General features: G+C 36.7%; 1 protein-coding gene across 2 annotated transcripts in view; it reads right to left on the bottom strand.

Annotated features, from left to right (window-relative positions):
- Nucleotides 1–26359, bottom strand: part of VWDE (von Willebrand factor D and EGF domains) — a 43297-nt gene extending 16938 nt beyond the window's left edge. The window contains exons 1-13 of one of the 2 annotated variants that reach the window (XM_038175187.2): nucleotides 26158–26359; nucleotides 21146–21330; nucleotides 17852–18083; nucleotides 14518–14650; nucleotides 12808–12897; nucleotides 11371–11515; nucleotides 10440–10654; nucleotides 10038–10111; nucleotides 7787–8060; nucleotides 5944–6152; nucleotides 4528–5513; nucleotides 3234–3370; nucleotides 177–332 (exon numbers count right to left, since the gene is read on the bottom strand). In XM_038175187.2, the coding sequence (XP_038031115.2) occupies nucleotides 177–332; nucleotides 3234–3370; nucleotides 4528–5513; nucleotides 5944–6152; nucleotides 7787–8060; nucleotides 10038–10111; nucleotides 10440–10654; nucleotides 11371–11515; nucleotides 12808–12897; nucleotides 14518–14650; nucleotides 17852–17982 (2550 nt within the window). In that variant the 5' untranslated portion in view covers nucleotides 17983–18083; nucleotides 21146–21330; nucleotides 26158–26359. Of the gene's footprint in view, nucleotides 1–176; nucleotides 333–3233; nucleotides 3371–4527; nucleotides 5514–5943; nucleotides 6153–7786; nucleotides 8061–10037; nucleotides 10112–10439; nucleotides 10655–11370; nucleotides 11516–12807; nucleotides 12898–14517; nucleotides 14778–17851; nucleotides 18084–21145; nucleotides 21331–26157 lie in introns of both variants that reach the window. The other variant, XM_027450868.3, reaches the window with a different exon arrangement.
- Between the last annotated feature and the right edge of the window lie 272 nt (nucleotides 26360–26631).

Below are 26631 nucleotides of genomic sequence, written 5' to 3'. Positions count from 1 at the left end.
AGAGCATCTATGGAATATATTTTTATCTTTACAGATATTAACAGATATTTATATATATATATATATATTAAAAATTATTAAATATAAATATTATAAATATTATCAGATATTTTATATATTAATATATATACTTTTTATCTTATCTGTAAGTGAATATTTGAAATTTCTACAACTACCTTTATTTGCCACCAGGCAATGGGTTTATCATCAATCAGATCCATGGCATCAGACTGCTGGCCATCATTTGGTAACTGGCAGTCAACGGTCCTGGCATTTTGGAAGGCAGCTGACATAGTTAGAGGTTCTCCAGGAATCCATTGGCTATCACTATACTAAATTTTAGGACAGAGAATCTATTTTTCAGTGAAATGCAATATGAAAATATTTTTAATCAGGAAAAAACAAACAAACAAATAAATAAAATAAATAAATAAAAGTATTGCGTAGTGTTTCAATGTGTCTACTATCTCTGGATTAGAATGTTGTGGGAAATATTAAATGCCAATTTTTTTTCTCACAACTAGATTTCTAGCCTGTTCTTGTGGGAGAAGAGGCTGAGAAGTCTTCCCTGGTGCATGGTACTTGGCATGGCCTTATTGAGGAAGAGGAGTGCTTGCATCTGGAGATTAACGGGAGGGTGATCCTCTAGTAGCACTAATCCACTGTATCAGTGCCTTTATCCCTCTCCATCCCTGCTCCCGGGAGAGGACAAGCTTTAGTAAAATCAACCAATGAGGTTTTGGCAGGGCTCCGCTATAATTTTAGGTGCCAGGTGATACTGGCAGTTAGCCACTGAACCCCTGCACAAGCCAATAGATTACACCATTAATCCCTGTAGACTTCTAAATTACAGCAAGGGCAAGTCATCCACATCTTGAGAGACCAAGATAACAAAATAGGGATGGTAATATTTGATTGAAGTATTGATTGCAATAGGAAGCAGGGTAAAGCATATTGAAAATACTTAGGCAGACTAAGAATCAAGAGAACAGCAAGTTCAAAATTCTTTTGAGCTTAACTAGGTTTTACAGTGCTGGCTACTTTTTTCAGTTTGGAAGCAATTGAGACATTTACTTAATCCCTATCCTGAAATGGGAAACATGGCCTTGCATTTTTACTAACACAAAAATAGTCCCATACAAAAAATAAAAAAACTGAAAAGACATGAACTATTTCTGTTCAAACCAATCTTTTTTTCTTTCATCCTATACTGAGTTAAGAAATTCATGGCAAGGGTGACTTAAAAATGTAACAACTCAATATTTCTAAGTAGGTGTTTCTGAAAGCATTTAACCTTCAAAATATGATGCAGTCTTTTTCTACAGAAACCTTTTGTTATTAGCTGGAAGCACATTCAGATATTTTTTTCAGAAACATATTAACCATACAAAAAAAAAAAAAAAAAAAAAAAAAAAAAAAGAGAAACAAAAATTTCTATGTAAATAAGAAAAAACTAAACCTGCATTTTTATTTTGGGGGTTTAAACGCACTCTTATCCTGTACAAAATCTAAGAAAATTCTGGATCTGTGTAATTATAGGCTCCTTGGCCATGTTCTACCCAAACCCCTACCAAGAAACATACATTACTTCATCTCTGAGGTATTCCAATACAGACTTCTCTGAATCCCCTCTTTTAGCATCATGAATGCACAAGGCCTACATCCTTTCTAACATGGTAGGCCAGTCCATGGACAATGGATTTGATTTAGTCTTTCAAAAGTGAAAATATTAAAAATGATTATTTCAGTGTGTATTGGCTCTAAATTCTGCCAAAATGCTTCTTCTGTGAAATTTTGATCATTTAAGTTTATCTCAAAATACAAGGAGTTCCATACTGTTGTGACTCCACTGGCATTTGCATAAAACCATCATTACGTGAGCCTGAAAATTAAAAAACAAACCACCTTTCTGTGGTATTTTCAAGAAACAAAACAAAACAAAATACCTCCCAGCCTCTTCCTTAATTTCAGATAATATCAGTGTTGTTCACTTTCTAACCTGGCTCTTGACAGTAAGAAGATCATCAATAAAAGTGATTAACTAGGAGGTTTGGCTAGTTAGGAACCAAGTATTCTACCACAAAGAACGTTATACCAGAGTATCTCGCCATGAGTTAAGACTGAGACATTTCAAGCTGTGACAAGTGAACTCCCAATAATTGTCTCACTGTGAGCGTGGTCTAAAAGTCTTTTAACCTAATGGAGTGTAAACGTACTCTCAACTTTCTCATTTCAAGCCAACTTGCAAATGAGTGAATACATATTGTGCTGAGGAAAAAAAAAATAAAAATCTATAGCCCATATTACTTAATCTTTCAAATATAACTTTAAATAACTTCAGTATCCACTACCTAAGGAAAGATGGTTTTTTTCTGTGTCAGGGACAGAAGTTTCCTGTTGAATGTTTCTCCTTTTGCCATCCCCTCCCCCAGTACGTCACATCAGTGAAATCCGGTTTTACTTGGAAGCTTTTTGCTTTTTTATTCTCATGTCTAACATGATGTAAAAACTTGTAATTACAGATTGTTCATTTCAGGCTAACACTTGTAAACAGCTTGTAATTTTCCCTTGGGCAAATTCTGAGTAACAGCATTCTGTCTGTACAGACTCCTCTTACTTTGCAGTGCAGTATTCTTAATCTCATGTTCAAACCTGGGGTATAGAACCAACATATTATTAAATAGCCATGGCATTCTACCCCAGGGAAATGGACAACACATCAAAAATGTCTTTCCCTTTTTGTAACAGATTTATTATGTTTATAACAGGGCTATTTTGAGCATTAGATTTGAGACAGAAATCTAGTAATGTCTTTAACCTTGCTGTCCTTTTTCAAAGAAGTGGTACTTCACTTTCTCTCCGTAAGCACTTAATAAAAGAAAAAAAAAGAAAAAAGAAAAAAAAAAAAAAGAAAAATGAACAACAATGTACTGGTAATGTACTGGTTGCTACTAATAGGTCTGCCCTTGCCCTTTCCTGATGGATAGCTGCTGTATGCTGTTATCTCCCTCTTAGCTGCTGAACATTCCCATTATGTTTCCTATTTCTCTTATCATTGAGGAAATAGCAATCTTGCAAAGACTTGAGTGTCTGCTGCAAAGTATTCAGTGCTTCTGCTTTTAGTTTCTACTAAAGCATTAGGTTGTACACACAAATGATTAGTAGATGTCAGACAGTTTTTGTTCATTTGCTGAGAAGTTTAAACATAATTGTTACCGTACAATGAGATCTACCTGCAACTTGATAATTTCACACTTCAGACTTGATGACTCCCTGAAGCCATGTCCAAAAACTCTCACTGATGTGCAGTCATACTGTCGAATATCACATAGCCCAGCATTTTCCAGTTCCGTAATTTCTGGAGCCTGGTCTTCAAAGTAGAGGTTATAAAATGAAGGTAAATATATTGAACTCATTCATATGCATTTACTTTAAGCAATATGTTTCTTTATCTATCTAACTTAGTAAACTATGTGAACAATAAAACCTGGAAATGGTTGATGAAAGGTACAAACAGAAACATTTTGTGTTGTTAAAATGAGTTTTAGCTTTAAAGCTAGACTTTTTCTCTTCTCTTGGAACTTCAGTATCATAAAGCAGAAAAAACATTCATGCCATAATATACACTTGTGAATAAGTGGGTTGTTTTTTCATCTACGGTTCTTACATCACACTTGCAGTATAAAATATAATTGAAACTCAGACTCTAATAAGAATTGGAAAGACTAGAATTATACAGTAATTTATAATCGGAATTTTTTGTTTAAATATCAAAAAAAACAAACATCGCAGGTAGAGGTTAGTTCATGAACTAAACTTACAAAAACTAGAATATTCAGATTTTTTTGGAAGTAAAATTAACTTATTTGATTTAAAGGGGAAGCTAATATTTATTTTTATTACCCTCTTCTTTTTTCCACTTCTTTTTAGAAGTGGAAATAGGATACTAAAACAAAAATGCTATTGCAAAACAAAATATTTTTTTTTATTTGAAAGTGTTGCACATTTTCTAGTACTTCTCGTATTTTTATAGTGTAGCTGCTTACCTGCATTTTCAATCACTCTCTTTTTTTACTGAAAAAACCCTGCCCATCTCTATTTGCTATACCTCTTTCTTCACCATCAATTCTGTTTCCACCACATTTAACAGTTAGCTTACAGACATATAGCCACCAAAAACATCCCACTTGCAGTTAATAAACAGGACCGCAGGAGTGTACATCAGATCTTTCTTGAAGAAGGCAGCATGTGGAAACACGGTAATCTCTTGAGGCAGTACTCTGGATTGCAAACTGAGTCGTAATTTTTTAAAATCTGACACACCAGAAACTAAGCCCACGTTTTGCCCTTGGGAAACAAGAAGGCTGAATAGAGAACAATAACGGCTGTATTAAATTGGAACTAGACTGCTGAACACAGTCCCACGATAGGGGGACTGCCAGTGTATAAAAAGCAGGAGAGAAAGGCAGCAAGATGTTGTACAAATATGGAAAATGTTAAGGAGATCTCATTGCTTTTCCCACTTACCAGATAGTATGCTGCAGTCATATGAACCATAGCCTTTAAAGCAGGCACAACCCCAGTCTGTACATTCTCCATTACCACTACAGAGACTGGGACATTTCAGTGCAATAAGTAGGTTCTCAATAGAACCTTGAAGCTCCTGTTGGTTGTCATTTATTTCTTCTAAAACTCGCTTTTCACATTCATTCTCTAGAAGAGCTAAAGAAGCTTCTGCCCATCTGAGGTCATCTTTAAGCAGCAAATCTTTAATACACATACTGATTGCATCTTCTATTCGCCTGCCAAGAAGGCCACCACAAGATCTTCCTATACTGGAATTGGCTATTGCTTGCTGGCACAGTCCCAAAGCTCTAGACTCAGTGAGCCCAGAAGGTGTGGGCCAAGAAGGAAGAAACTTCTGGTCTGTGTCAGTGGCATGGTCCTCTGGGAAAAAGTACCTGTAGCCCTCCAAGTCTGTTTGGCTAAGACGTTGGAATAGAAATACTGGATGATATTCATAATAATTTTGGCGCTTCCCTCTACTTGTAATAGATTGACTTTCCTGAAGATTACTACTGTAACTGGGAGAAATTATTTTCATTCCTGATCTTGAAGTTTCTTCTCTTTCTGCACCAGAACTGACCTGTGAGGTTGCAGACACACGTGTGTTTACTAATAAAGTTTTGTGAAGTATGGTTTGATTATCCTCCCTCTGCAGAAGTGTAGAGGAATCCATTTCATGTGCAGGTGAACGTTTCTTTAAGCCTCTGACAAGCTCAACAGAACTGAGATACTCAGCAGTGACATCCAGTCCTGGTATCAAAGAAAGAAATCTTCCATTTTCACTTTCTTTGCAAGACAGAGAAAGTTCTGATTTAGAGAGTGCCTGTAGTTTATTCACTGATTGATATAATCCAGCAACTTCAAGTGTGCAGTCACAAAAGGCTGTTTTCCTAGAAGATGGTAAAGAAGGTGGTATCCTGTCAAACAAGCTATCTCCTGGTGGAATTCTACAGAAGAAACAAAAAGAAGAATCTGTATCTCAATTTCCTTGACCATTTTTTTTCCTCATAAAGAATCAGAACTTGTTTTACTTTTTGTTGTTTCATACTTCTACAGGATTGATTACAGAATCTGCAATATACAGCTATGATTATGGACCCCAGTTAAATCACAAAACCCATAAGAATAACTTTAATAAAATAGTTTAGGAAAACAGATCTTTTCTGATATTTTGTTCAAAACCTGCTCAAACTAATCTTACATCACACTTAGTATTTAAATACTAATTTGGCACTTCAGTCTGGATTTACTCTGATTTTAACTTAAAAAATTAGAAGGATTTTTTTTTTTTTTAATTTCAACAAGTTTTTAAACAGCACAAGGGCAAAGCTGAACCAAAACCGATGATGTTTGATTGAAACAGAAGTGTTTTGTTACCTCCATTCCTTAATAAAGGAAAAAGGAGCATTAGAATTGTTTGGGATCTCCACCCCACTGGCAGTGTGATAGTCATTCTCTGCAATTCCGTCAAAGGTGCCACAGAGTCCCATTGTATTTCTGTAATCTGAACTGGGTGCCCGAAGTGTTATGCTCATCCCCCATTCACTCACATCAGCACGAACAAAAGCTCCAGAAGAAAACAAAACCTAAAAAGAGATTGATGATATCATTGTAAGAAGCATGACTTTTAAGTTACCTAATAAAATCAAGTATGTTTGTTGCCAAGAAACAATTTGCAAAGCCAGCCATACCAAGTTATCCCATTAAATTTTGGCTCTAACTATTCTAAATCTGACAAATTTTGTTGTTTCTTCTTCTAGAGAAATGCTGTAAATGCAAATCCAATGCATCTCAGTCTTAGCAAGCAGCTAGATGGTGCACTACAGGTCAATAAGCTTCATCCATCATTATCAGATATACTGTAGAAGGTCAATGACTACAAAACTACAGGGAATCAAGGATCAGCTGGGCAAAGAAAAAAAGGCCACTCACTCTTCAGATGTAAAGGGATAATTCTGGTAACGTGAATTGACTTTTGGGGAGCACCTTTCTCACTTTCTTTGTGTCAGCTACATGATTCTCTGTGTTAGTAGCTTAAAATAGAATAATTTTCTACCTGCAGATGCAACCCTATGTGTTCTAGACAGCCTAGAGTAGTCTCAAATATTCATTATTTTATTCTACTATGCTCGGTAATTCTTCTTGATCAGGAGAAATATTACTATCTTGAAAATAAACTGAGAATTGAAATTTTTAATTTACTAATCTAAAGAATTAAAAACACAATTCAGATACATTTTTACTCACAGAAAAAAAAAAAAAAAAAAAAAAAAAGAGAATAAAAAGCTTATGAGTGTTGTGCCAAAGGAGAAGATGCTCTTTTCCACATAAAGGAGAAAGAAACACTAATCATTCATGGGAATCCATGGAGAATTGTATGGCTGTTGTGAGGATTTAAACTTCCAAGTTGAAATGCTGTTTCTATTATTAATGGTGCACAAACCTCAGTAAGTCACTTAATTTTTCTGTTTCTCAGTATTTTTACCTCTAAAACATAAGAAATTTTATTTCTCCATTGTCTAATGATATCTTAATATTTAAAATCTGAAGTATTCAGATAACAGCTAAATATTTAAAGTATTCTTATGCTAATAGCCAAATCTACATTGAAAAGGCATATCTGTTTTTATGGCTTGCTTTCCAGACCAACAGAAGGATTAAGAGCAATTCAGTGTTTCATTTTAAAATTCTGCTTTGTTTCAAACTCAGTAGAGTCCTATGGCAATTTTATACAAAAGAAAAGCTACAGGGAATTATAAAAGCAAACATGGATGTTTTATCTGAGGGCCAAACTCTGTAGAGAAACCACCTACACTTCCAATTCTGTGGATGTCACCTGGCATACTTCATTATGTGCCTACACTATCTTCCCATATGATACTGGTGTAAGCAAACAGCACACAGAAATCCCATTTCAGAAAATTAGAACTGCTAAATAAGTGCATATTAGATCAGAAAACTGCACTGTCCACACAAAGGCCATATATTGTGACTGACAACACTGTTCCAGAAAGGTGTGCACATTGATACATCCTTGTTTTTGAGGACAATGTCCATCACTTACAATCAAAACATTAGCTAAAGGACTATGATCATAAAATAAACATTATGCTATTGCTTAATTGCAGAAACTAAAGAATGTTTTAGTTCTGAAGTTGGTGTGAACTGGTAAAAATAATTGCTGAAGTAACTGTTACCTTCGTAAACAATATTTACTTACTGTTACTTTCCTTCCTAGGTAAGATTCAGTGATTCTGACATGGCTTCCTGTTGTGTCTCTACTTATTATGGATAAGTGTGGCTGTGACTCATGTAGCTGACCACTGCACATGTCAAATGCAATTATATCACTCCCTTCTTTGGCTACAAAGCCACAGTTACAGGATGCTGGATAGTGAAGACTTCCACAGTCCCATTGGCGAACATGAACTTCAAAATCTCGAGACGTGCTCTTAGAGAGAACAAATGTTCCTGTTTTAAAATTGTCATAGAGTCTGGAATCAAAAGAAAAGCATGTGACGTCACTTTGGTTATAAAACAGTATTACCATGTGTCAGAAACTTTACCTTAAATCAGATTTATATCAGATTTATAGTATTTGGTGGGCTTTGATACCACAATTCATTTTCATGCATTGGGAAAAAAAAAAAAGAAAAAAAAAGTTCAGCCCACAAAACAATGCACAACTTTGTTCCAAATAAACACCATTGTGTCTCCTGTGAAGCTCTAAATCAAAAATTTCAAACCTGTTCTACAGCAGAAAAAGAAGGAAGTAGAGAAGGGTCACAAGTGGAGTATATGTAGACAATGTTTGCAAATGGATATGTAACCATAAAGCCACTTTGGTTCTTTGATGCTTTTTAATTGTGCTTATGCATACCTTAAAAGGGAATCACAGGTGCTTCTCACTCTTTATGTTACTGTTGCAATGCACCCAGACAGAAAGAGCAAGACGCTTAACTGTGTGCATGTGGGGGGCAGGTGCAGAAGATTGAACAAGTACCCTTGAAAAAATGATTTAGAAAGTCACATACTTTTTAAAAGGTCTGCTTTATTAAGATGGAGATGGGGAATGAGTATTCCCAAAGATTTGAAAATGATTTAAGATGAAAACCATAAATAGTCACTTCCATTTTTTCCCCTTAGGGTTAGCCATCTGTTCCCTGAAGCAAGGTTAGAATAGCCAATTTAATGATTCAGTGGTGAGAAGGAGGAAAAAAATAAGAAAGGAAAGGAACAACAAAGAAAAAAACTTTTGCAGCAAGTTTAACAGCCTCTTGGCTATAAATGGCATTTGATAGTTAATTGCAGGATGGTGATTTGCTTTCTGTTTAAAGGCCCAGCAGACAAACTGCAGATGGCCACCTTGCTGGGACTGCACAAGATTACCTGTGATTCAGTAGGGACAGCTCCCTTTCTATTTGTTTCCCCAGTTTGTAAAATAAATTAGCAACACTGTTTATCATTAAAAATAAAGTTCCTCCCCCGAAGCCCCATGCTTCCAGCAAGAGCATATCACAGTAAATCACCACTTCACAAGAAAGCTTGATCACAATGCACTGACTGTTAAAATGCCCACTGAAGGCATCCCTGTAATTTCTACTGAAGAAAGAGCTGCAAATCTGCATTACTCCTCTGACTTTATTATTAGTACAAGTCACAGTGCTATCAGAGCAGCCATTACAACCTGTCTTTTCCATTCCTTTATCAAATTCACAAGAAGAACCATGCTGTGGGCTGAACACCCTTATTTGGAGGCAATACGTCTTCTTCCTCTCACCCTGTCACTTGAAGACATGCCTCTGTTGAGCAGGGAATACACAAGTCCCTCAGATGGAAGCTGTAGTTGTTTTGATTCCTTCCATGCATTTGAAACACTTAGAAAGACAGAAGCATTCCAAAACCATGCCAGCTGTGGCTAAGGAAGCTGTCTTCACTTTGGAAAGAAGGTTTAGTGATGTGCAAGTGACAGCAGTGAATAAATTGCTGTCAATGCCATTAATGAACCTAGCACTATGTTATACAGACAGTAGATAGCTTCTAGCAACTTGATCCTTACAGGAATTCAGATACTTACACCATAAATATGGAAACTATGCTGCAGACTGAAAACACTTTTGCATTAGAACAGTTTTGCCTAATTTTATCATTGTTCATACTTAATGATATTTCCATCTTTCATATTCAGACTGTACAGCCACCATTCCTCTCATGGCATACTCCTCTGAAAAAGGAAATAGTTCACTTGCTTCCCCTTTTTGGCACAACCTAAATCTTATATTTTGAAATATAAATATTACAAACATACTAGCAAGCTTTAACTAACTGAAGCATGTTTATCATTACTGTCCAAGGAAGAGTTTAAAACACACAGAACAATTACAGAAAACTACAGTTTGCATCACCAGCATAGATTAAAACAGAACAACAAAAAAAAATCTTGAAATTAAGAGCAACAATCCAGTGATTACCTTCCATCAAATGTAATTATATGAGGGTCAGTAAATGAGTAACAGTAGGCAGTTGGTAGATCCTTCACTGTAATCTTCAAAACAAAGAAGCACATAGTTAAGTCATGTCAGGTTAAGACATAAACAGACTCAGGCACATAAATTAATATCATGAGACAAGTAACCTTGTAATAAATAGGTTATATTATACTTTTTAACCAAGCTAAGTGATTATATTAATATTCAAATATATAAAAAATTAATCCAAATGAAAATGCAGCATTTCAATAAAAATAAAACAAGAGAAAATTGACTGCTTAGAAATCTTGGTGTGATCAGCATGTCACAATTGAAATAGAAACCTTATTTACATCATATTTCTGGCCTGTTGGTTTTACAGAGCTTAACATGAAGATTTTCAACCTGTATGCTTTCTGGAACATAGCCATTCCACAGAAAATTCTCACTGGATATAGGTTCAACAGCAATTCTGGTAATTCTGTCTCCATCCTGCATAAAGTCTGTCACAGCAGTGAAATAAATTATAGCTTGACTACAGATTCCATTATTGCAGGGTTTCTGGAGAAGATCCACATGACAAGAAGAAAGAGCCAAGTTTAAACCTAACTGCTCTTTACCTGTTTTAATGAAAACACATCATTAGTGATCTTTCCTCTGAAGAGGTCACATTTTTATATTACTGTTAACATAAATGCTAATTTATTTGCAAATAGCAAAGATTTTTCTGTTCATAAATGAAAATAACTATGCATTTTCCTTGGGTTTGGTCATGCATACCCATCTCTCTACACCTTCATGCACACACCCAAGAAAATGGCTTTAACGTTCCACAGTGATAGCCAAATTAAAACCACAGAAGTCTTGCTGATGTGACAAAAATGGCTGTCTGTATAAGCAAGGCTCCTTGTGAGGTTCTTGGCTCACAAGTGCCCCTTGTGTGGGACTTGTGCTTGACAAAGTACTACAGAAAAAGATAATAATTGTAAAAACTGAGAACTTCATGACTGTATATGCAATACTTCCAAAACAGGTCAAAAATGAACTAAATAATAAATTTTGTAAGTATTATGGTACTCTGTCTATTCAAATCAATGTGGCTCTGATAGCCATAGTTGCCAAATCTACTTCTACTTCTACTAATGGATTACGGCCACATTCTTCCATACTTTCAACAATAGAATATACAGTCTGTGAACATTTTAATATTTTAGGAAGTATTTTACAGTATTTTACAATGTATCTGCTTCTGCCAAGAAGCAGACCAGAAGGAATATTTGGAAAAACACAACAAACATACAAAATGCAACACATTAAAAAGCAGGATAATACTTACCTTCATCAACAGTACTCAACGTTAGTGATATTTTACAGTCACTTTCAAGCTGGTTAAATTCAGGGCAAGGAATAGGAATTCTACTTTCTATTGTCAGCCTGTATTCCTTGCCATCTTCTGATATATCATATGTTTCTGGATGTATCTAGCACAGAAGAAAGTATACTTAAAATGCAAACATCCTTTCTGAACTACAGCACCGCTACTGACCAAGTAGGAATAAATACAAAAAACTAAAGACACAGTGCATGGCCCACCCTACTTGATCAGGGTTATCTAGACAGTCTGAAGAGCAGTGGCATACTGGGAAGAAGATGAGGACACTGTAACAAGAGTCTGGAAAGTCTGAGAATAAGGGGCAAGGATAAAGTAAAGCTAGCTAAATAGGCAAGGGATTAGCAAAGCACACTAACACTATTAAAGTGCATTCTCTGGATAACTTCTGGAAGTCAGTATACAAGTAATTTACTGTCTTGTCTGGGAAAAAAATTACATACAGCCCTCACATAAAATGGAAATGCATTCAGATTTTATAGTGTGTGCTACTTACTTGCACTTACATGAAATTAATCTGGCCCTGATCCTGCAGAAAGGTAAATTCTTTATGGCAGGCAAATCCTCACTCAAATCAACAGGATGACTCCCAATATGTAATTGTGTGCAGCCTGTCCTCGTGGGATCAGGGTCCCAACTCCTGGCCAGCAAACTAGTACATAAATCTACAGTACAAATTAAAGTTTCCTTTTGGACCTGTTCTCTGGCCACTTATCAAGTGGCATCACACAGCCCATATCTACATAATTAAACTTTTTCCAGTTTTTCTCTCTAAGCCCAAAGTCTTCTTCCCCACAGACAGCTGTGAACAGGCCTTATGTCAGCCATGCTCTGGGACAACCAGTTGGCATAGGCCAAAATCAAGCCAGAGAGGGTAAAAGTAGCTAAACATAATGGCCAAAATATGCCAGGGCTCAAGTCTGATTCATGGCCCTCCTTAGTTTACAAATACAGAGGAAGCAGCAGAATCTACTCTAGTTGCTAGAGGTCAAGGCTTTCACTGGGTTGTTATAGCTTGCACAAGTTCTTCATTCAGTCTTCCTGCATTTTGATTATATGGGGAATACAGAAACATCATTGACTCAGTTCACTACAGCCAATAACATGATTTATTCATTAACAATTAATAAATTGTGAGTACCTTCTAGTCAGAGGACTCACTGTCTGCTGTGGCTGTTGTGATTTACTTGCTTTTGTTCAGCATTCTACATGGTCTTATCAGACTGGAACACACAGTAATTGCATAAATGTTCAAACTATCTACCCATGTAAATGTTCTAGTGTAACCACAGAAAAAGTCCAAGTAGTTACATATCTGCTGCATTCATACGCAGAAAGACTCCCACTACAATAAAGTAAAATGCTCTTTTCTTTTCAAATTACCTTAATGCCAGCAAAAAATTCCTTGCTCTCAACTGGAGAACTTTGTATACCTGGCTTCTCAACAAAAAAAGCAGAACTGCTGCAGTAGACCTGTAGAACAAAATCAACATAGTAGAATACATTTTTGGTATGAAGTGGTCACATGAATACATAACCCAGCCATAATACCTCAGTTTGATGAGCTCATCAAGCCTGCTCTTCTGTTTGCATCAGAAGTTACCAGTTGCCAGTGGTGCTGCTTAATTGATTGGATTAGATTGAATATTCTAAGATCTGTTCCTGGCATACTCCACTCATGACTCAGACACTTCTTGAACTAAAGGCTGCATACAAACCACCATGTTTAATAAGCACCTAAATCTCCATGTATTTAACTAATCCCTTCTGGAGCATTTCTGCACTCCACAACACCTTGTGGAAATGCAATCTATACTTAAACGTTATTTATTTCTTTTTGTCAGAATTATGTTTGTTGCCTTTTAATTTTGTTGAGTACTCACTAGATCATATATTATGCAAAACAATCATCCTCTCTTCCTCTCTTCTCAGTACAGTTTTTTTCCTGGTGTTATGGGCCTGGATTATCTTTTTTAAGATGAGAAAATTTGCTGTGATTTCCCTCCACTGAACCAGTTCCATGCTTTCTATATGATTTTTTTTTTGTTGGTGGTAGTTTGTTTTGCTGTATCCTTTTTTTTGAGATGTGATGACCATGCATGCAATATTTGAGATCTTGAGAAAAGCAAAGATTCATCACAGCAGAAGATAGTTTATAACTGTGCCTTTTCTTTTGACTGTCACTGAGCTAACACCATCAGGCAACTATTCACAAATTCTCTGAAGGATTTTTGAGGATTAGCAATTACTATTGCCTGTAAACCATTCAAGCAGCCTGCTTTTGGCTTGAACCCCACTGCACTATCAACATAAAACAGCTTGGGAAAACAGACTTCAATTGGGTGTTAGTATATGTACACAAACACACACACAAACACAAAACTTTCTTATGTTTTTTATTTTGGCTAAGAAAGCTTAACCTCTGTTTTGGTATATGCAGGTAGAAAGTCTATTGACTTTCCAATGCTTAAGCTTCTCAAAAGTTACCATATAAACCTAGATCTTCATTCTGCTATGACTGAAGTTACTTTCTCACATGTACTGTCTAATTACTCACCCTGCTTTTGAGAATTATACTATTTAATCTGATACCAGAGACGAAATCATCAAGCAGCGGCTCATTATTGATTCTGAAAAAAATAAATCTATCTGCTGAATAAATAGCACAGCTTCTCAAAACCGCTACCTCATATAGCTTCTCAATTAGATAGTAACATCAAAATATTCTTAATTTACAGTATCAAACAAAATTGTAGTAAAGGTAAAGAAGATTCAACTTGAATAAACATTTATCTACTGACGGCACAGTATACTGTACTGACACAGTCTCAAAATGATAATGGCACTGATAATTATTGATATATTCTGTGACATTTGCACATTCATATGAACACTGTTGATGTAAACAAGAACTAGAAGCAGTATATTTCTGCCAAGAAAAAAAAACACAGAAAGATGATAGGACTCCATCTCTAACAACTGTTAATATTTGTTGATCATTTATGAAATCATAAACCTTTAGACAAAACAGCTACAGAGGAGAAATAACACATTTACAAAAATAAAAAGAGATTATAATAGTTTTTAACATACTCTGTCTCCAAGTCTGATGTTTATCCCATCTAGCTCTAGAAGTGAGAATGTATGAACTGCTGTCTCACGTTTCAGTTCTTCTTTGATACCTTCAGGAGAAAGTCTTGACCAAGTCACAATGAATCCAACCGAGCTGTTTGCAAAAGGAACGTCAAAGGTACACCTTAGGTAAATGCTGCCTTTGATCAACTCTGCTACAACCTCAGGAATGTCTGGTAGTGGTGGTGACACAGATGGAGATGATGAAGGAGCCAGTTTACCTAGTTAAACAAAAGTGTGGTTTATGCGTTTTATTCTGTGCAAAAATGATATCAGATGAAACAAGATTGGCATATACTTTATCAATTAATACACTAATAATATTTACCTTTTTTCACATGTGGAGATCTCACGTAATTGCTTAGGGAACCAGAGAAAGTATGTGTTTTGCTTTCATTAGTTATTAAAATGAGAAAAACTGGTTATATTCTATACCATACAAAGGCGCTGAAGAAGAAAAAAACTGAGTGAATTAAATGCTATGAATAATTTTACCAGACAGGAGAGAGCAACATCCAAAGGAATTTGCCTACTTATGAAGAAAAAAATAAAATAGAACGGGCTATGTAAAAAAGGAAAAGAATAAGCAACAGTATGATTCCTTGGGAGTTACATATAACATGAATCTGCCAATCAAAGTAATCAATAAATTAGCATTATTAAAACTACTTTTTAATATTACAGTACTTACTCTGAACACTATGTTGAGAAGCCGCTTTTGCAACTGCAGTTCTGAAGTTACCTCCTAACTTGTCATTTTGCATCAGACCAAGCAATACCATTGATAAATGAACACCTTTTTTATTTAAGAAAGTGTATACTTTAGAAAGTGTTGACATTATTGCATCCTGGATGCAAAGAAAGTCTCAAAAAAAAAAAAAAAAAAAAAAAAAAAAAAGAAAATACTGCTACAGAAGCCTTGAATTTTCAATCCCTTCAATCCCTCAGCATCACAGGTCTGTGGCTTTGCATCTGCAACATCTATAAATTCTTCCTAAATCAGATATCGACATACGTACAGAATATTCCTATACCAAAGCTTAGAAATTATTGCCCCAGGTTAAAACAACAACAATACAAATATCACAAGACACTAACTGATGTGAAAGTTCCCAAAACAGAATAAATCTTTAAATCGGATTCATACACAATTACAGTAGCGGTCAGTACAAAACCTTAAGCCAGAGACCACAAGTTGCATGGCTACATCTAGGAACAAGGGTACAGAACATTTTAGCACTTTCACATCTTTTTATACAGATGTGCCCAGCAAATACATGGAGATGTTGCTAATAATAAATAAATAAATAAATAAATAAATAAATAAATAAATAAATAAGGAAACTTATTAAATAAATAAATAAGGAACTATTCTCTATAATACACATTTTGTCTCCCAAAGTCCCCATCTGGATGCTTATTTATTAGTGGTAACCTATGACAGCCAAATTGAGCGCAGACTTGCTTTGTAAAAAAATTTGTATCTTTCCTACATGGGCCACAAAAAACATATTCATGCACTGCTATTGTTAGCTTTGACGGTCATTAAAAACAAACACAACAACAACAAAATAAACTACGGAAGAACCTTGATTAAATATGTAAATAGCAGTATTTTAGCAGGAGTAGGAAGAGGTTATTTGTTCAAAGTTGGAAGGGCAGCAGCAAAACTGAAAAACTCATTCATTAGAAAGAATGAAAATCAGATTTTGGTGTTCCGTGCTTCAGCAATACATTTGTATTCCTCAGCATGTACAGGAGTAACTGCTTGAAAATCTGCATCAAGCATTTACAGCTATCAAGCATTTACAGCTATCAAGCATTAAAGGGAAAATGCAGTACATATGGTAGCCTACATACAAAAAGCAGCACAAAAATACAAAACACTTAGCATGCAAAAAACATCACCTTAACAAAGGGCTTTTAAACTCAAAATGTGTTTTGGACTTGGAGTATTCACCAGAGTCAACCCAGAGTTATGTTTCTTCTCTGCTTTGAAGCAGTAGAAATTTGCTAGCCAGCTGCCTATAGTTTTTATATCCTCTTTCCTCTTCATGAACCCATCATCCAAAGCAAATACGAAGTCATATTGTGTAGGCGTTCTTTGTTGTTTCAGTCACTTGCATTCTGACATTCAGTTCCATTGCTGGCATTTTTTTCTGTCAATAAACTCTTAGAGAATGACTTAACAATTGGTCCTAAAGGGATAATGATGGGCCAATAAAGTACAGTAAAAACTACCAGTAGTGTCGCTACTAAGCTTTTGCAAGCAGTCAGTAACACAGAATATGACTTAGAGCAATACATTATTTCATGCATAAAAGTATTGCAAGTGTTCATCAAAAGTGTTTTACAGAACTAATAAAAGTCTCCTACCACACTGGCTTGTCACTATTTGTCAATATCCATAACTTTAAGAGTTTAGCAATACTTTCCTTAAGTTATCGAAAGTATCCAGAAGGAATAATGAAATACTCAAGTTTCAGACTGTGAACAACACTGTTCTGCAGCGCAAGGGTCCAAAACATCACAAGGCATTGCAGAAGGACTCACTTCAGTTCTTTCTCACCATACTAAGAAGTGTGTATCAGTAGAGTATTTCTGTGTTGAACTTTCTTCTGGCAACAATGAATGCACTCTCCAAAAATAAGATCAAAGAATTAGAGCAAGAAGGATATGCCTAATTAAAACAAACAATAATTGACATAAATATATTTTCATCAAGTTCTTAAACAACATTTACTTTTATACTTGGCTCTGTAGACATTCAGTAACAGTGATTCATACAGTATCAGTGCCAACACAGGTACCCTGAATTTTGACTTCTGGATGTGTCTTATAACCCCACCTGACTAAATGGAAAAAATAAATTCCTAAGATTTGGGGCTTTGTACAACTCTTGATTGCCAAATGAAAATTAAAAAGGGGTGGTGTGATTGCACCTGGCTATAACAAATCATTTTCTATCACATCAAAACTAAGAGTGTAGAAAATATTTGCATAACTATTGCCAGACATGCTCAGGAAAATAGCTTATAAAATACCATGTTTTCACAGAAACATCAGTTACTGTTTGTATTTTGTTATTTTCAGCTATTTTTGAATAACTAATCAATAAAATAATCAAACACCAGAGAACACCTACAGAAGATACATTATTTTTAAGAAGGTTAACGTGAAAGAAATGCTGAAGTGAAGAACACTGCTATTCAGAATGTGAGAAAACTTGGAAAACACACTAATAAACACACACTCTTAATTGAGTTACTTTCTCTTAATTGAGTTACTTTCTCACCTTCTGCACAATACCCCATGCATCCTTGAGTGGGCTGCAGCAGGTAAACAAAGAAGTCTCCGCAGTTCCTCACACTGACAGGGATTCGAAAAAGACAGCAGTCTCTTGAAGTGCTGAAGAAGAACTGCCATGTCGCACAGGCTGTTAGCTGCTTGATCTCACCAGGTTGGGGCATGGATTCTGACTCCCTCAGAGATAACCAGACAGGGGCTTGAGTACCACAGTGATTCATCTGAAGCACCAGAAAAAAACACCAGAAGATGGTTAATGCTGTGACAAATTGTTGCTGGGGTTTAAGGAGGTATGTATTCAATTTCCTGCTTGAGCTTTTAGCAAAATTCAGATAATGTAATTGAGGGTTTGCTTTTTCCCCTTCAAAGTTGAATACAAATACACGCAAAAGAGACTTAAGTCCTTATTTGGGTCTCATGAATTTGGCTTTCTAAAGACAGGATAAAATTTAGTCCCTGAAGCAGGAGCCACCACACATTAGCTTTCTGCCCCAAAGAGCTACCAGTTGTGTTACAGCATAACGAGCTAACCTACAGCAACCAACTGTGTGAAGGCTATTGGAGCAAAAAGGGTAGAACATACCTGCACTGACTATCAATTAAGGGTATTAAAGCACTTTACTGCCATTTGGTATGGACTCAAGTCTCAACTAAACTTCTAGATTTCATCTAATCATCAGATGATGCAAAGTTACTCGCTTGCACCCTAGCTACAAGACACCTATTTAGCATTGTCTGTCTTTCAGTTCCCAACCTCTAGAAGTGAACATGCTTGTAGCACCCCTGCACCAACAACAGTGATTTTGTAGAAACCATAAATCCTTTGGTGCTTATGAAGCAGTGGACGTTACAAGGTCTGTGGTTCAGATGCTGATGCAGCAGGTGATGTAAGAGTTGTTGCTTCCTTTCTCCCAAACTAAAGTCTTGCTTTATGCCAAGGTGTGAGGAGAGCTGTGCTGTGGAATAGTCCCTGTCCTCCTGCCACCACTTTGGCTTTATGAGGTCTTCAGGTCAGGGAAGCTGCCATGCAGGTCACCACAGTAATACCCCTCATAATAACCAAAATCTAAGTCTGATCTAGCAGACATTGGAGCTTAACAGTGGAATACAGAAAATTAATCCTGATGAAAGGAGATGAGGGAATCTGGTTTACAGGTTACCAGAATGTGTTCAAGTTCACAGCCTGTCTTGTGATGCAGAAAGCAAGCACAGGAGAAACACAGAAGGACTGTGGAAGTAAGTATGTTATTTTTCCTCACAAAAGCTTACAGATTTTTCTCAGCTAACCAGTAAACCAAAATAAACCCAGAATTTTCTGTGAAAGTTCCTAAAGTATGTAAAAGCCAGGATTGCAAAATATTTACAAGATAACTATAAATTTGAACTTTTAAGATTCTGAGAACCTCTTTTTCTTCTTACAATGCCTCGAATACTCTTTGACCTGATAGTGAAACAAGGTCTCAGATCATCTTAATACCTCTTAGTCTAAAGTCTAAAGACTATTGCAGGCTCGTTGTACACAAAACTCATCTCAAAAGTACATTTTTCTTTATCTAGAGTGTCTGAGCCATCAGATCGAGCGTCATCAATCCACCAGACAGACACAATCTATGACAAGTAGACACAAATGGGATGGATTGTTTAACACAGCCTGAATCTTTGACAAGTATTAAGCATAGCTGTAATAAAGCTTCTCCTAAAGGGAAGGAAAGGAGGAAACTTCCCAGAGAAGATATTCATTTTAGTTCAGTTTTAATGTTTTGACTTCAATGCTTCAAAATAATTGTCTTGGTTTTGTCAACACACGCAAAGAGGCAGTTGTCAGCGCATAAATTTCATTTGCTGAATAAGATTCAAATCAATCTCTTGCCAACAGTAATTACCTGGGCTCTTCTGTATTTGGATGGTAACCTATTTTTACTATACATTTACTAAGCACTGAGAGTTTGGGTCAGATTTTTAATACTCTCCTAGATTATCTGAGTAGGTATCCTGATGGTTTAATCCAAGGCCAGGTTGGATGAGCCTTTGGGCAACCTGATCTAGTGGGAGGTGTCCCTGCCCATGGCAGGGGAGTTGGAAGCAGGTGATCCTAAGATCTCTTCCATGTCAAACCATCCTGTGATTCTATGAACCTGTGTTCTGAAAAACACTTTTTTTTTCCTGGTTTATAATATTGGTTCTTTTGTAGATGTGTCCACTTTGAGGAAATAAAACTATTCAGTTAATTTGTTTCTATTAAATCTAACTGATAAAGAGGTCTTTCCTTCAGGTAACAGACTTCGCTTAAGCTTCTTGCAGTATAACAGCATAGATAACAATAGCCTCTGCAACACAGCATTCTAAACCCTTGAGTCAGCTGCACATTAAAAGTATTTCAGTGGCTTTGTAATGCTCTAAAGATTAAAATATATATATATAAATAAATAAAAGACAAGGTGTTACAAACTCAATATTTGTATTTTTATTTATTTATTTATTTAACTGTTTTGCTTTCCTTTTAAAAGGGTTTTATTTTGTTGTTAAAGCAACTGAACCCAGGCAATTTCAATTCAGAATAAAAATCACAAGATTACAGGTAAAATATCCTAATGAAACTTAATGACTTTTTAAAATAAATATTTTCAAATAGGAAGCTACAAAGATATCTCCTTCAAATGTAGCTATTACAAAGATGTTGAAATAGCTTCAAAATCAAGCATCGCAAGTCTAAAGTGTTAAATACTCTAGTGTTGTTCTTGAGCCTCAGTGGACCTGCAGCTTATAAGGGAATTAATCTGCAGTTAGTTCTGTTAGTTCAATTTATTTTAGGAGTAATCTCTTCTCTCTGACATGATCATTTTTAAAAGCTCCACAATTACTGGGATTATGTGGCTGCAAGTCTTCATACTGCTTGCACATAGCTTTAGGAAAAGACTGACCACCACACAGCTGCAGCTTTACAACATGACAACATGATACCCCTGCTATGCTAGCACTGCAAAAATCACTTGTAGCAGTGACTGTCAATGACATTTTTTGAACGTGCTAGAAGCGATTTATCATCCTCTGCCATATCCCATTCAGTGTAAAATTTTTCAACACATAAGACTTTATTGTTCAGTTAACATACTTTAATATGTCACACACTTACAAAAAAAGGTGCTTTACATTCTTTCACATCAGTCTCCATAACTGTGTCACTTTTATATCTATCTTACTGAAAAATTCTTATGAAAAATATATTTTTTTCATTAAAAAAAAATATGTATATTTTTCATAAACAAATGAGATGTAACAATACCTCCACACACTTGGTCGGCATCTCAGCAGGCTTATCAAAAATCATAAAGCGATACCAGCCTGGTGTTAGAGAATGGTCACAGATTAAATCCTGAATAGCTGACTGCTGAATGTAGGATGAGTCAAAATCGACACTTCGGTAAGGGCTCTGCAGGATCTGATGTCCACCAGGATGGCATTCAAGAACTGCAGGAAAAGAGCATTGAGACGAAATGTCAAACAAATACATTAAAAAAGATTTCAAGTATTTTTAACTGGAAAATATGGAGATAGCACAGAATGGTACAAGATCACTTTTACTGAGAAACATATTGAAATCTTAGTAAAAACAACAACAAATAGCTATGTTAGCACTCTAAAATTTAATAAATTTCATCACGTGGTAACATTCCTTTATTTAAATGGGCAATAAATGCAAATTAATATGTATGCTAAGTATTTACTCCAGATGTTAAAAAGGTGGAAAGCTTTTATAATTTAAACAGTGTTCAGGCTTTCTCTCTGGATTTTGACTTGTCACTGATGTTTACAAAACCTAATAACCTGAAGAAAAATGAGGTGTTTGATACATAAGAGGATCAAACTCTTACTTCATGAGGAAAAAGGATTATCCAAAGGTCCATATTTGCATATAAGCTACCACTTTACAGGGGATCTGTGTATGAAATGAAGAATTCTGTCAAATGGATGCAGTAGTTGCACATAGTTTGAATGTATAAATGTGGATTATACTATAAGTACCTACCTGTTTCCATACTTTATTACACATTCAATTTGCATAGCTGGCATGCTCAACTGTAATAAATACAAACATATTTTGGAACATTTAAATGACCTTATGGCCTCAAAATAATCTCAAAATTACTGCTAGGTAAAATTAGGATTTGGAACCTGAAAAAGTATTAGCATCAGTTTTAAAAATGCAGACTCTTCTTTTTAAAATCAGATACATCTGATGCTGACTGTGAAAGGAATTCCAAGCTATACTAGATAATAAAGTTGATCACAATTCTTGCCTCTACAATGAATTAAAAAATACAGCTGTAAGCAAAGCTCCATAATATTATATTTTGAGTATTATTAGTCTGATCTCTCAGTTCTCAAAACAGATTGTTTGTTTTGTTTGGTTGGTTTTTATATATGTCCCTTATTTGGCTTGGTCTAATTGTGTCACAGATTACAAAAACATTTTTAGTTCAAACATTATCTAGCATAGTCTTTCAAATCATTGTTCAGATAACCATAAGACAGTTCCCAAATCAGTGAATTCCCACCCTTTAAATGGAGAAGATGCACTAGTGAAACAACAGACCTTTTCTCTTTCAAGCACAGGGTGAGAATCCTATTTTCCTAGTTTCCTGGTTTCAAAGACTAAAGATTTAATCTGATATAGCTTTAGGCTACCCAACCAGGTAACAATAGCTTTATCTTCTATCCTCTAAGGGGAGATGGAAGTCAATGTGATTGACTGTGCCACCACTGTGCTTCTGAGTTGCCTGTCGTAGCCTGTAGGCTATTCATGTCCATACAAGTTGACCTTATCGAGAACTTATCCCTCAATGGAATTTGAAGAAAAGCCCTTGAAGAATCAAAGGTCAGTCGTGTGTGTTATTGAAATGTTTCCCAAGCAAGCTTCAGCACAAGTAGTTTATGAGCCATGTTGAAAGTTTCTTCCTGTCTTCTATTTTTTATTGAAATTCTACATTTCTTACAGCACCCTCATTAGTTTTCTTTCCTGTAATTGTAACACTCCTGAAACAATTAATATCCATTACGTTTCCCATTAATAAATCAAGCTAGACATGAGACAAGTCTTTATTTTTTTTCCTCTACAGTTTAATTAGATCATTGTTTGATAGATCTCTAAAACAGCCGACTGTACTCACTTGTAATAGGGTTATAAATCCTACTAAAGATCAAATTATATGTTTCTTATTATTATGCACATCACTTTAAAATGCCACCCAGCTCTTCATATATTCTCTCTTCCTTTCTCAAAGTATGCTAGTATTTCCAGAGCTATTTCTTAGAAATCTCATGTTGTCTAACCCTGCTTGATTTCTTTTCTGTTTCCTCACCCACTCTACAAAATAACTGAAAATAATGTCAATCATCAGTAGTACTGATTAAACAATTCTTATCTTATGCCTAACTCCAGCAACAGCGGAAACAAGTACAACTATTGTACTGATGGACACACACACAATGTTGTGTTTGCCTTGAGAAAGTTACTGCTGCAGACCAAATCACGGACATTTTAGGAGACCTGGCTAAATTTTCCACTGAAATCTTTATTTCCTTTTTCAAGCCTTGTAAGAAGTAATCTTGATATAAGCAGTTCTTTCAACTTCATTCTCAGAATGACTAACACCATTTTGCAGTAATGCTCCAGGAAAGCTTTGCCTATGTCTAACCCCCAGCAGTTTTCAGCCCAATGAGTCAAGTCTGACAAAATAGTGAGGAACTGAAAACAGTGTCTGATACTCAAAGTTAAGAAAATTTAAAGGGTAAGCTTATCTACCACTCTGTCTAGTATAGGAGGTACATGAAAGTACGGCAAGACTTATGTGCCTACTCTTGACTTACAGCATCTATGGTCACAAAATATCCTGACACAAAATGAAAAACTCGTGTTAGTTCACTTTAACAGAATTTATCGTTTAAGAATGATTATTCTCTAATAATGGGGATATTCACATATATGCAGTAAGATTTTATTTCCTTTAGGACCTTTAAATATATTAGTGATTTATATATTTATTAACTATATTTTTTTAACTTTTGCCTAGAAGAGTGAAATCATACTTCTAATTAATTACAAAATACACAAATACTTAAGAACCAAGACTGAAATTCAGCCTCCTTTGTAGATTGTGCACCACTGGTTTAACTCAACCTATGGGCAACACAAACTATGAGGAGATGCTTACTTCTAGGAAGTCAAACTCTCCCAGTGTGTTTGGAGGTCTAGATATATGCTGCCTGCTGAAAAAACAGTCTATCTTGAGAAAAACGTGTAGCTGTTTCCATAGAATGAGTTTATTTATCATTTTCAGTCATGTTTCCCCCCCTTCCCCCCGCTTCCCCCCCCCTCCCCCCCGAAACACCCTATATGCTGGCTGTCTCATAGCTCTCTGCTGCTCGTTAACAGAGGTCTCTGCCTTCCAGGAAGAATGTGATCCCCTATTTACTGTTTCCTGACTATAGTCAGGATTAATACAGTGAGCTTTGCCTGGATCCCTCCCAGATCTACTGGTCCTGTCAGATACTGAGAAATGTGACCCTAATCCAGAAAATAATTTAACTTTTGCAACATCTTAAACACAAGGATGGCATTGTGCTGGAGATGAGCAATAGGAAGCGCTCTGCTTGATCAAGGCTACTGCTCTCAATTAAAAGACTGAGGCCTCATTATTAAATCCAGTCCTGAGCTTATACAACAAAAACTTGTTTAAGCAGTACAAATAGCTCAGCTCAGGATTAATAAATCATATTGGTTAATGCATCTCTGCTCCATTTGCTCCCATACTTCATAGTATCTATTTGTTATGTCAGGTTATTCTGAGAGCTGTTTTCCTGGTTGCTTTCTATATTGGGCAGATTTTTCCTATCTCTATCTTTCCATTCTCTATCTGAACAGATTAAAATGCAAAAACTAAAAATAAAATAAAAGATATGGATTAGGCCTTTTTGGGAGACACAGAATGAAATTTCCAAAGTGACAATGGCAATTGTTTCTGGAGGATTGTCTTCTGAGAGGCATGGCTACTTAAGCTCCATCCAGTCAAAAATATTAAACTATTTTAGGCAGATCATTACACTGAGTGTCAGGGAACTGCACTCTTAGACTTGCTGCCAACACACTGGGGTTTGTACAGTGACGGGGTGAGGTAACAGGTACCCTGAACACCAACAAGGTAACAAAAGGTTCTTGAAAATAATGGGAGCCCATTTTCCACAAAGAGATGTTAAACAGCTTCCCAATGACCACCTCCATGGTGCTAAAATGGAAAAAAGAATTTTAGAAAGGAAAGACACTTGAATTCCCCCTTCACATCTGCAGGGAAGGGCTGATACATGTTTTCCACCTGCTCTTGGGCAGGGTCCAGGCTAAGGAGCTGTCAGGAAGTGCTGGGCGCAGGCCAACAAAGGAGAATGGTCTCCAGGGAGCAGTGGTCCAGGCACTGACTGGCAGCGCAGCTACTCGGGTGTGGATAGCCCAGCAGTTTATATCTCCTGCTCTCCATTGGCCAAGATCTGGCCAGTGACTGTAAGTGAACAAACATGAACATAGTCCATGCCAATCTCATCTTATGTCCTTTTTATTGTTTCCACTGACTGCAAAGGACACTGCGTATCAGCATCCCACAGCACTAATTGGAGCTAGGACTGCTTCTAAGAGAGGAGAGCTCAGATGGATTTGTGGATTTAAACTCCAACAAAACACCAAAATAGAAAGACGGTGACTTTTTGAAAGAAGTTATCCTGAGATTATTATTTAGGGAAACACTTTTTAAAGTGAAATATAAAAATAGATGTAACTATTCACCCAAAAGATACCCTTTGCTTGCATGAGACGCATAAAACCCACAATTATAAATGTTGTAGCAGTTACAATGTTGCAAGGTGGAGAAACAGGAAGATGAATGCTCTACAATAAGCAACAAAGCAAGTACAACCAGCATGCACACATTTATACATCCTTACAAGAAGCACTACTTGAACAGGCGTTAAAACTTTCCACCACTCGCGTCCACTTACGAGGAGATGCTTTGAAAAGTTAGTTAAAAAAAAAAAAGAAAAAATACACGTAACTATATGCTTATAGGCTGTTTTCAAGTAGTTTCCCGTACAGAACGCTGTTGCATCTATTACTTAAGTGGGCTTTTCTCCCAGAAATATTAAACAACACAGACCGGGAACACCATTTCCCTGCCGGGGGCGCTGCCACGCCGCCCCCCAGCACCTCCCCGCTGCCCTGATGGCGGTGATGCCCCCCCCGGCCCCGCTCACCTGGGCGGCGGGCGGTGGCGGCGGCCAGGCAGCCCAGCACGGCCGCGCACAGCCAGAGGCCGCCCCCCGCCATGGCCCGGCCCCGCTCCGCTCCGCAGCCGCCGTGCTTGTGTCGGCTCTTGGCGCACATCCCCTTAATGCTTTAATGCCGCCCCTCCCGAGGGGGCCGCGGCGGGGCCGGCCCTCAGACCGCCCCCGGCCCCGGCCCCAGCCCCGGCCCCGCCGTGATGGTGATGAGGGTGAGGGCTGCCCCTCAGGGGCTGCTGGAAGTACCCGGCGGGGTGCTACCTGTACTTCCCTAACGTGTGGTAAAGTGTTAGGAAAGAGGCGGTTTCAGGTTGCTCGATATGAATCCTGTGGTCCTTTCCTTAAATCACCAAAGGTGTTTGGTAACTGTGCTTTAATAACCACAAACTCCTGCGTTGGACACCATTAATGCAAGGTGTGTTACAGCAAGTAGCTGGTGGTTTCAAG

Source organism: Anas platyrhynchos, chromosome 2 (genome assembly GCF_047663525.1).
Source record: "Anas platyrhynchos isolate ZD024472 breed Pekin duck chromosome 2, IASCAAS_PekinDuck_T2T, whole genome shotgun sequence".
In the NCBI taxonomy this organism is placed as follows: Eukaryota; Metazoa; Chordata; class Aves; order Anseriformes; family Anatidae; genus Anas; species Anas platyrhynchos.
The sequence above is the reverse complement of the archived record's forward strand: the minus strand, read 5'-3'. Positions and strand labels throughout refer to the sequence as shown.